The 11,130-nt window shown below is 44.9% G+C and overlaps 1 protein-coding gene and 1 pseudogene across 5 annotated transcripts in view; one reads left to right on the top strand and one right to left on the bottom strand.

The window, feature by feature from the left end:
- Positions 1–11,130, bottom strand: part of LOC141111108 (nicotinamide N-methyltransferase-like) — a 36,218-nt gene that overhangs the window by 12,886 nt on the left and 12,202 nt on the right. For all 5 annotated transcript variants that reach the window (XM_073603128.1, XM_073603127.1, XM_073603126.1 and 2 more), the window contains one exon: positions 4,891–5,107. In XM_073603128.1, coding sequence (XP_073459229.1) covers positions 4,891–5,041 — 151 coding nt within the window. In that variant the 5' untranslated portion in view covers positions 5,042–5,107. The remainder of the gene's footprint in view (positions 1–4,890; positions 5,108–11,130) is intronic.
- LOC141111110 (peroxiredoxin-5, mitochondrial pseudogene) lies at positions 4,105–4,480 on the top strand (annotated as a pseudogene).

The following is an 11,130-nucleotide window of genomic DNA, read 5'->3' as shown; positions in this document are numbered from 1 at the left end:
TGAGACACTGAGCCATGAGGAGGTAGAAAAGAACAGTCAAAAGACCTGCGTAACAAGGTAATGAAACTTTACAAAGATGGAAAAGGATATAAAAATATATCCAAAGCCTTGAATATGCCAGTCAGTACTGTTTAATCACTTATTAAAAAGTGGAAAATTAGGGGATCTTTTATTACCAATCCAAGGTCAGGTAGACCAAGAAAGATTGCAGCTTCAACTGGCAGAAGAATTGCTCAAGATACAAAGAAAAACCCACAGGTAACCGCAGGAGAAATACAGGCTGCTCTCTAAAAAGACGGTGTGGTTGTTTTTAAGGGGCACAATTCAACGATACTTGAACAAAAAAGAGCTGCATGGTTGAGCTGCCAGAAGCAAGCCTTTACTGCACCAATGCCAAAAAAGCCAATGAGACACATCAAGGTATTGTAACCAGGCTTTTTTGTGGAACTTGTCCAGTAAAGGTTTCTTTCTGGCAACTTGACCATGCAGCTCTTTTTTGTTCAAGTATCATCGTATTGTGCTCCTTAAAAACAACCACACCATCTTTTTCCAAAGCAGCCAGAATTTCTCCTGAGGTTACCTATGGGGTTTTCTTTATATACCGAACAGTTCCTATGGCAGTTGCAGCTGAAATCTTTCTTGATTTACCTGACCTTGGCTTGGTATCAAGAGATCCCCAAATTTTCCACTTCTTATTAAGCGATTAAACAGTACTGACTGGCATTTTCAAGACTTTGGATATCTTTTTATATCCTTTTTCCTTCTTTGTAAAGTTTCATTACCTTGTTACACAGGTCCTTTGTCTGTTCTTTTCTACCTCCTCATGGCTCAGTGTCTAGCCTGCTTGGTGCATCCATGTGAGATCTAACAAACTCATTGACTATTTATACACAGACACTAATTGTGATTTAAAAAGCCACAAATGTGGGATATTAACCTTTAATTGCCATTTTAACCTGTGTGTGCCACGTTCTGTGTTTGTACCAAGGCCGAACATTCCAGGGTTTGTAAACTTTTCATCAGGGCCATTTGGGTGATTTCTGTTATCATTATGATTTAAAAAGGATCCAAAAAACGATGTGATAATAAATGGCTTCATGTGATTGCTATCCTTAAATAAAAGACAGTTTTTGGCATGATCAGTCATATTTTCAATATGAATGCCAAAATTTCACAATTTAAACTTTTGAACACAACTGTAAACACATACTATACATACACATAGGTATCTGCAACCAACTTCTCATCCCAGCCAGGTGTGTCAGAGTATGGGGCTGTTTACAGTGTTGTTGGCACTTCGTATAGCTGCGAGGAGTGGAGTCTGGAGCAGAGCAATGTCTATCAAGGTAGGAGATCCAAGTCCTGATGCACAGGTATTCGATGGTGGTCCAGGAAACAAGACCAGTGTGAAGGATGTGTTCGGCTCTGAGAAGGGGATTCTGTTTGGTGTCCCAGGACTAGGGATGAGCCGAACTTGCGAACAGGCAAAAAATTTGTTCGAACACGCGAACACTGTTAAAGTCTATGGGACACGAACATGAATAATCAAAAGTGCTCATTTTAAATGCAAGTTATTGTCATAAAAAGTGTTTGGGGAGCTGGGTCCTGCCCCAGGGGACATGTATCAATGCAAAAAGAATTTTTAAAAATGGCCGTTTTTTTGGGAGCAGTGATTTTAATAATGCTTAAAGTTAAACAATAAAAGTGTAATATTCCTTAAAAATTTCGCATCTGGGGGTGTCTATAGTATGCCTGTAAAGGGGCGCATGTTTCCCATGCTTAGAACAGTCTAACAGCAAAATGACATTTCAAAGGAAAAAAAAGTAATGTAAAACTACTCGACCTGACTCAAAATGAAAAAAAAAAAATGCGTGGGGGTCCCCCTAAATTACATACCAGGCCCTTCAGGTCTGGTATGGATATTAAGGGGAACCCTGTGCCAAAATGTAAAAAAAAAAATGGCGTGGGGTCCCCCTACATTTCATACCAGGTCCTTCAGGTCTGGTATGGATATTAAGGGGAACCCCGTGCCAATTTTTTTTTAAAAATGGCGTGGGGTCCCCCTCAAAATCCATACCAGACCCTTCAGGTCTGGTATGGACTTTAAGGGGAACCCCGCGCCATAAATAAAAAAAAATGGCGTGGGGTCCCCTCAAAAATCCATACCAGACCCTTATCTGAGCACGCAACCTGGCAGGCCGCAGGAAAAGAGGGGGGATGAGAGAGCGCCCCCCCTCCTGAACCGTACCAGGCCACATGCCCTCAACATTGGGAGGGTGCTTTGAGGTAGCCCTCCAAAGCACCTTGTCCCCATGTTGATGGGGAGAAGGACCTCATCCCCACAACCCTTGGCCGGTGGTTGTGGGGGTCTGCGGTCGGGGGGCTTATCGGAATATGGAAGCCCCCTTTAACAAGGGGACCCCAGATCTCGGCCTCCCCCCTGCGTGAAATGGTAACGGGGTACAAATGTACCCCTACCATTTCACAAAAAAGTGTCAAAAAGTTTAAAAGACACAAGAGACAGTTTTTGACAAGTCCTTTTATTAATTTCTCCTTCTTTCGGCTTCTTCTTCCATCTTCTTTCTTCTGGTGTTCTTTCGGTGTTCTTCTTCTTCCTCCATCTTCTTCCTCCATCTTCTTCTTCATCTTCTTCTTCTCCATCTTCTTCCGCTCTTCTGATCCCGCATCTTCCTCCAGGCTTCTTCTCCGCTCCGTCCACACGATCCGCCTCAGTTTGAGTCTTCAGCCATGTGACGCTTGGTTTCTTTTGACATTTCTTATATAACGGAGGGCGGGGCCATCCGGTGACCCCGCCCTCCTCTGACGCACGGGGAATTCACGGGACTTCCCTGTGGTTTCCCCTGTGTTGTCAGAGGGGGGCAGGGTCACCACCCCCTCTGCAGTTTCAGAAGAAGCCAAGCGTCACACGGCTGAAGACTCCCACTGAGGTGGATCATGCGGATGGAGCGGAGAAGAAGCCTGGAGGAAGATGCGGGACAAGAAGAGCGGAAGAAGAAGAAGATGGAGAAGAAGAAGATAAAGAAGTAGCCGAAAGAAGAAGAAATTAATAAAGGGCTTGTCAAAAACCGTCTCTTGTGTTTTTTTAAACTTTTTGACACTTTTTTGTGAAATGGTAGGGGTACATTTGTACCCCATTACCAATTCACACGGGGGGGAGTTCGGGATCTGGGGGTCCCCTTGTTAAAGGGGGCTTCCAGATTCTGATAAGCCCCCCCGCCCACAGACCCCCACACCCACCGGCCAAGGGTTGTGGGGATGAGGCCCTTCTCCCCATCAGCATAGGGACAAGGTGCTTTGGGGGGCTACCTCAAAGCACCCTCCCAATGTTGAGGGCATGTGGCCTGGTACGGTTCAGGAGGGGTGCCGCTCTCTCATCCCCCCTCTTTTCCTGCGGCCTGACAGGTTGCGTGCTCGGATAAGGGTCTGGTATGGATTTTTGGGGGGACTCCACGCCATTTTTAAAAAAAATTTTGGCGCGGGGTTCCCCTTAATATCCATAACAGACCTGAAGGGCCTGGTATGGAATTGAGGGGACCCCCACGCCATTTTAAAAAAAAATTTTGTGGGGAAATCCCATGCCGTTTTTATCAATGAACTTTTATGTGTATTGTCGAACCGACAATTCATTATAGCTGCGAGTAGTTTTAATGACTTTTTCCTTTGAGATGTCATTTTGCTGTCAGACTGTTCTAAACACGGGAAACATGCACCCCTTTTACAGGCATACTATAGACACCACTGCAGGTATGAAATTTAAAGGAATATTACACTTTTATTGTTTCACTTTAAGCATTATTAAAATCACTGCTCCCGAAAAAACTTCCATTTTTAAAAATTCTTTTTGCATTCATACATGTCCCCTGGGGCAAGACCCAGGTCCCCAAACACTTTTTATGACAATACCATGCATATAATCCTTTAAAATTAGCACTTTTGATTTCTCCCATAGACTTTTAAAGGGTGTTCCGCGGCTTTCGAATTTGCAGCGAACACCCCAAATTGTTCGCTGTTCGGCGAACTGGCGAACAGCCGATGTTCGAGTTGAATATGAGTTTGACTCGAGCTCGAAGCTCATCCCTACCCAGGAGCTTTCACCCCAGGATGTTCCAAGACACATTTGCCTGGATACGTGAGTCAAGCTGAGGACCTGAAATCCCGTGGAGTGAAAGTTATTGCTTGTATTTCTGTCATTGATCCCTTTGTTATGAGCGAGTGGGGGAAAGCTCATGGTGCAGATGGAAAGGTTTGGATGTTAGCTGATCCCACTGGGAACTTCATTAAGGCTGCTGGATTAGGTTTGGACAAACCAGAGCTGCTCGATCTCTTTGGGAACCAAAGGTGCAAGAGGTTTTCTCTGATAGTTGAAGGTGGGAAGGTGAAAGCCATTAATGTGGAGGAAGATGGGACCTGCAGTCTGGCTGGAAACATATTATCTCAACTCTAAGCTGGGAATCTGCATACACATTATAATGTCACTGTTCGTAGAAATATAGCACTGTAGAAAAGTTAGTATCAGGACTGGTTGTATAAATTACCATAATTGCATATTAAAGGCAATATCAAATGTTACAGTGTTGTGGGCACAACAAGAGGACCCGACACATCAAGTGGCTCCTTTGGGGTAATCACTACATGTATAAGTAAAAATAGAACAATTTTTGCATTTTTTGAATAAAGCCTTGTTTTAAAATCATTTTTCTAAGAAGCTCACAGTTTGCACTGAAATCAAAGTAAGCAATTATAGGATAAGAGCCTGTACAATTGTGTGAGACTGAAAAGAAAGATGGAGTACAACTTTGTGTGATAATTCTTGTAGCAATAATAATAATAATAATAATAATAATAATAATAAAGCAGTCAGTTGTTTACCTGAAGTGAAAGTTTCATGAAAATTCTGTAATGCAAAATCAAGCCATTCTCCGGTTATAGTTCCCTCTTCAGGGTGATAGTATGTTTTGTAGTAATCTACAGGGTCAAACTCATCAATGTAGGTTTGAGATGATGTGTATGGCGTCTCCATGCTGATTTATCTTCTCTCAAGGGAAGTAAAGTATGCTTGATTCTGTTAATTACAAGTGGACTGCAACTGAAACAGAGAATGCAATATTTTGGAATAAAAGAGATAATTAGGAAGGACTTTGCTCATCATGAAATGTTAACCACTTAAGGACCGAGCCTCTTTCTGAGATTTGTTGTTTACAAGTTAAAAACAGTTTTTTTTTGCTAGAAAATTACTTAGAACCCCCAAACATTATACATTTTTTTTCTAACACCTTAGAGAATAAAATGGCGGTCGTTGCAATACTTTCTGTCACACCGTATTTGCGCAGAGGTCTTACAAGCACACTTTTTTTGGAAAAAATACACTTTTTTGAATTAAAAAATAAGACAACAGTAAAGTTAGCCCAATTTTTTTATATCGTGAAAGATAATGTTACGCTGAGTAAATTGATACCCAACATATCATATTTCAAAATTGTGCCTGCTCGTGGAATGGCGACAAACTTTTAGCCTTAAAAATCTCTATAGGCGAAGTTTAAAAAATTCTACAGGTTGCATGTTTTGAGTTACAGAGGTGGTCTAGGACTAGAATTATTGCTCTCGCTCTACTGATCACGGTGGTACCTCACATGTGTGGTTTGAACACCGTTTTCATATGCAGGGAAGGGGCGCGTTTAAAAAATTATTTTTTTTTTCTTATTTATTTTACCTTTTATTTTTACACTGTTTTTTATTTTAAAAAATGTCACTTTTTTTTCCTATTACAAGGATTGTAAACATCCCTTGTAATAAAAAAAAGCATGACAGGACCTCTTACATATGAGATCTGGGGTCAAAAAGACCTCAGATCTCATATTTACACTAAAATGAAAAAAAAAAAAAAAAATGTCATTTAAAAAAGTAATTTTTAAAAAAATGGCCCTTTAAGAGCTGTGGGTGGAAGTGCCCTTTTAACGTCGCTTCCGCCCAGCAATGGTATGGAGACAGGTGGGGGCTCACTTGTCTCCATACCCAGGCAGGGGACAGACACGATCGCCTCTGCCGCTGTGGACGTCTCTGGTAAGCGGCGGAGGGCACCGGAGCGCGGCGGGAGGGGGGCCCCCTCTCCAGGTGCTGATAAAAGTGAACTTGCAGCAAATTTGCCACAGAGACCACTTTTATCTTGTAGCAGACAACCCGCTGAAGAAGAGGATACCGGGGTTATGGCAGCTAGCTGCTGCCATAACAACGATATCCTCCTTCAAACAGCCGACGTAAAACTGCGGCGGGGCAAGTCAAACATCATTCTCTGTTTAAATATTGCCACTAATATTCAGAGTCAAATTTGTGTGTTCTCTACTGTGGAAGATCATAGAAAGAATTAAAATATATTGGCAACTTTATGCAAATAACAAAATCACAAACTGGCATAAATGTTTTATTAGCTTAAAGCAAAACTTTACTCATAACAGTTTGATAAAAAAAATTATGTTCCTTAGCAAGGAACAAACATTCCACAACAATAATTATGCTACCAAAATTAGTGTGTGTTGTAAATTGCCTTCAGCATTGCTCCTGTTTCTTCTTGACGGAAGCTGTCATTTTGCTGAAGCTCAGAGCCCCTGAACAGCAGTAAATCATGAAGGGGAACTAAACCTATCAATTTAAAAGTTTCAAAAAAACAGTTACATTCCTGGAATGCCAGGATTGTTAACCATCACATTTGCTTGTGTCCTCAACCAAACTGTCAAACCATCAAATGGTTGGTGTCATAACTGATCACATGTGCAGCACCATAGCAGTTGCAGATCAAACAGAAGCAGCTTCCTTGGCTGTAAAGGATAGGAGAGTATAATTCTGTTTTAAGGCTGTCAGCAGATTGGCCTCTACAAACTCGGCAATGCCTAAAAATAGAGAGCCACTGAGCATGTGCAGAGCAGGGTGAGACAGTGTGTTACTGAACTTTAAGCGGTATAGGCACTTATTTTTAATGTTTTACATAGCTACGCCTGCAAAAGGGGCCAGCCTGAAGTCATCTAGCAGGTCTTCATTTCCACTTTAATTAGGAGAAGTAAGTAGCCTGGATCTGAAATGCTAAACATGTTCTGCCTCTTATCTTAGCAGCTTCTTTAGTTCTAAAAAATGTTAAACATACTCTGATATTCATAGACCCAACAACCAAACACAGACAAAGTAACCTGTAACCTGGTATTTGTATTCCAGTGTACTGAGGAACTGGGGAGCCAAAGCAACCTCTCAACATAAGGATGGCCCAACATGGAAGGCAAACTCTGTAGGTTAAAACTCAGCAGTCTTCCATACCTTAAATCTGAACACCAGAAAAAAACATATATAACTCTTACAGTGGGTATTCCCCAGCACTGCAAGGAATCATCTGGTGGTCAGGGAAAACCAGCTACATTTATCTTTTTCCTTGGTTGCCCAGCAGCTGACACGCTTCTCTCTCCGACACTGAAATGTAGTTCAAAAAGTAAGTCTGGCACTGATCCAACTTGAAGTAAAATCATATATCCTTTATTAGTGATTCATCAAGACATAAAAGCATAGTTGCCAACATTGTAAAAAAATTTTTAGGGACACTTTTTTGGCTGTAGGCGGAGTCTTATTATAATTACGGGGTGGGGCATGTGTTTGTAGGTGTGGCATAGGGTAAAAGTAAAAATGCGGAGCGCGCCGCAGCGAAAAATGGGCGTGGTTTACACAAATAGTGGGCGTGTCTTAAATGGGCGTGGCTCAAAGCGGTGTGGTTAGCATCTGAGATGAACAAGGGATGGAGGGAGAGGGAGGGAGAGAGAGGGAGGGGGGAGAGGGGGGGAGGGAGGGAGGGATGGAGGGACAGCAGCCCCAGATCCTACACAACAATAGAAATATGTGTATTCCAGAAAGTTTAACAATCAGCAGATAAAGATACTCCAAACACCTGGTGTTAGCATTTCAATCATCCCGGCACCATGGTTGTTATGGTGTCAGGATGATTGAAGTGCATTATTTCTATTATTACATTGTAATATAAAATGAAATCATTCAACTCACCATAATGCCGAATCAGTGGGATCCCGGAGCGTGTCACCTGCCACGTCGCCTGCCACCAGCCATCCGTCCTTGCATCAAGTCCCCCAGCAGAGTCCGTCCTTGCATCAGGTGTGCCAGCAGAGTCCGTCCTTGCATCAGGTGCCCCCAGCAGAGTCCGTCCTTGCATCAGGTGCCCCCAGCAGAGTCCGTCCTTGCATCAGGTGCCCCCAGCAGAGTCCGTCCTTGCATCAGGTGCCCCCAGCAGAGTCCGTCCTTGCACCAGGTGCCCCCAGCGGTGCCCCCCCTTGCATCAGGTGCCCCCAGCGGTGCCCCCCCTTGCATCAGGTTTCTCCAGCGGTGCCCCCCCTTGCATCAGGTTTCCCCAGCGGTGCCCCCCCTTACATCAGGTTTCCCCAGCGGTGCCCCCCCTTACATCAGGTTTCCCCAGCGGTGCCCCCCCTTACATCAGGTTTCCCCAGCGGAGCCCCCCCTTACATCAGGTTTCCCCAGCGCAGCCCTCCCTTACAACAGGTTTCCTAGTAGGTCTCCGCCGGCCGCGTGGTTACAATAGAACGGGGTGGAGTGGGGCGGGGGGTGGTGGGAGTGAAGCGGGGCGGGGGGTAGGCGGAGGGTGGGTGGCGACACAGGAGCTCCATCTAGACAGAGAGGAGGGGGGCGGCTGGAGGGGGGACGGCACACAGAGAGGAGGGGGGGCGGCTAACAGAGAGGAGAGGGGGAGCAGCTGGAGGGGGGGCGGCACACAGAGAGGAGAGGGGGGGCGGATGACAGAGAGGAGAGGGGAGGCGGCTGGAGGTGGGGGCGGCTGACGGAGAGGAGAGGGGGCGGCTGGAGGCGGGAGCGGCTGACAGAGAGGAGGGGGGGGTGGCTGACAGAGAGGAGGGGGGGGCAGCTGACAGAGAGGAGAGGGGGGGCGGCTGACAGAGAGGAGAGGGGGGGCAGCTGACAGAGAGGAGAGGGGGGGCAGCTGGAGGGGGGGGACGGCTGACAGAGAGGAGGAGGGGGCGGCTGATAGAGAGGAGGGGGGGGCAGCTGACAGAGAGGAGAGGGGGGGCGGCTGACAGAGAGGAGAGGGGGGGCGGCTGACAGAGAGGAGAGGGGGGGCGGCTGACAGAGAGGAGAGGGGGGGCGGCTGACAGAGAGGAGAGGGGGGGGGCTGACAGAGAGGAGAGGGGGGGCGGCTGACAGAGAGGAGAGGGGGGGCGGCTGACAAAGAGGAGAGGGGGGGCGGCTGTAGGGGGGGGCGGCTGACAGAGAGGAGAGGGGGGCGCCTAACAGAGCAGATGAGAGACACACAGCGCTATACTATAGGACGCTCCAGGAGCATGCAGGGCTGGCGCATGTGACCCGCTCCTCCAATCACGTCTTCCTCTGTCCCGCACATGCCGCTGCGCTCTGTGTTTGAGCCGAGCTTAGCATGAATGGGCAGCGGTGGGTGTCCTGCGATTGGCCGAGCAGGTCTCAGCGGCATGGATTTTGACAGGAACGTTCTTATGGAAAATGGCGGACCTCTACCAGAAAAAAAAAAAAAAAAAAAAAAACGTGAAAAAAGAGATTTCCCGGGACATTTGCAGGGAAACCCTAAAATCGGGAAAAGGGTCTAAATCCCGTGAATGTCCCGGGAAATTCGGGACTATTGGCAACTATGTAAAAGAATCTGTGGAACAGCAAGATTGACGTGTTTCAGCCCTAACCAGTGTCAAGCATCCCTTCAAGTGGGTTTTGCATCTCCCAATAAAGTTTGAGCATACAAAACCATCTTGAAGCAGGTCAAACTGATGTCATAGACTCAAGCCCAAAGCTAATTAACACAGGCCCTTATACTTTACTCCTTAGGTAACTTTTTGGTTTAAAGAAAATATGCAGCTTTTCTATGTACAAAAAGAAACACACATCAAGGTTATGCTCATGGTGGTGACAAGGTTCGGTTTTGCAGTCGCGGTGCTAAAAATTGTTTTAAAGTGAGAGACAACAACATGTCAGAAGAATCATGGTAAAAAGGTGGTCACCATATTAAATAACAAGATTGCCATTCTTCCCTGAACAGAAATTGTGTTTGGATTTGTTTTACATTGCAGAACTTCACATTTAACATTGAAATATAAAATTAAATCTTTCCATTCATTTAAATCAGCTTGTTATATGGCATATTGGACTTTTACAATACTGTTTCTGGAACCTTAATATCTATATTAAGCACTTTTTACCATATAGGGAAATACATACTGATATACAATTTTACGGTCAATTGTTTTTCAGACTTAGGCTCCATGTACATGGGATGCTAAGGCAAAGTCCTATGAATGATTTTTTTTGACACCTTGAAACCGGCGTTTAAAACGCCCGTTTAGCCGCGTTTAGTTAAGATAACATCATAAGACCTTCCCCAAGCTCAAAAAACAGTATTATTTAACTAGTTCAGCCATTTTGTGAGACCAGAGTGAGTAGCAGCAGCTGAGAGAGCAGTACTGTACTTGTATTTAGCGTGTCACTTGCCACGTCGCCTGCCATAAGTTACGGATTGTCACTTGCCACACGTTGCGGATTGTCCACATGCAACTTCACCTGCCACAAGTTGTGGACTGTCCACTTGCCACGTCACCTGCCACACGTTGCGGATTGTCATTTGCCACATCTCCTGCCACAGATTGTGGATTGTCCACTTGCCACGTCACCTGCCACATACTGCGGATTGTCACTTGCCACGTCACCTGCCACAAGTTGTGAACTGTCCACTGCCCATGTCACCTGCCACAAGTTGCTTGTTCAAATCTAACAACATTATCAAATTCCAATTATACTTCGGATAACAGCAATGCTAGTGGTGTATTGGATTGGGTCAAGGGCTCGTTAGGGTATATAAATGGTCTATGAATCATTGCAAGTAATTACAATTTTTTAAAATACTTTATTAATAGTCTTTCATCATTTGCCATAATTTTTGAGATTTTTAATGTAAAAAAAATAGGACACCTCTAAAAACGCTTATAAACTAAAACGTGACTAAATGCGGTACCGCGTTTAGCCGCGTTCAGCGTCTGAAACGTGGAAATCTTTGGCGTCTGAACTAATTTTTTT

The sequence above is a fragment of the Aquarana catesbeiana genome, linkage group LG10 (assembly GCF_042186555.1).
Source record: "Aquarana catesbeiana isolate 2022-GZ linkage group LG10, ASM4218655v1, whole genome shotgun sequence".
In the NCBI taxonomy this organism is placed as follows: Eukaryota; Metazoa; Chordata; class Amphibia; order Anura; family Ranidae; genus Aquarana; species Aquarana catesbeiana.
Note: the sequence above shows the minus strand (reverse complement) of the source record. Positions and strands in the feature narration are given on the sequence as shown.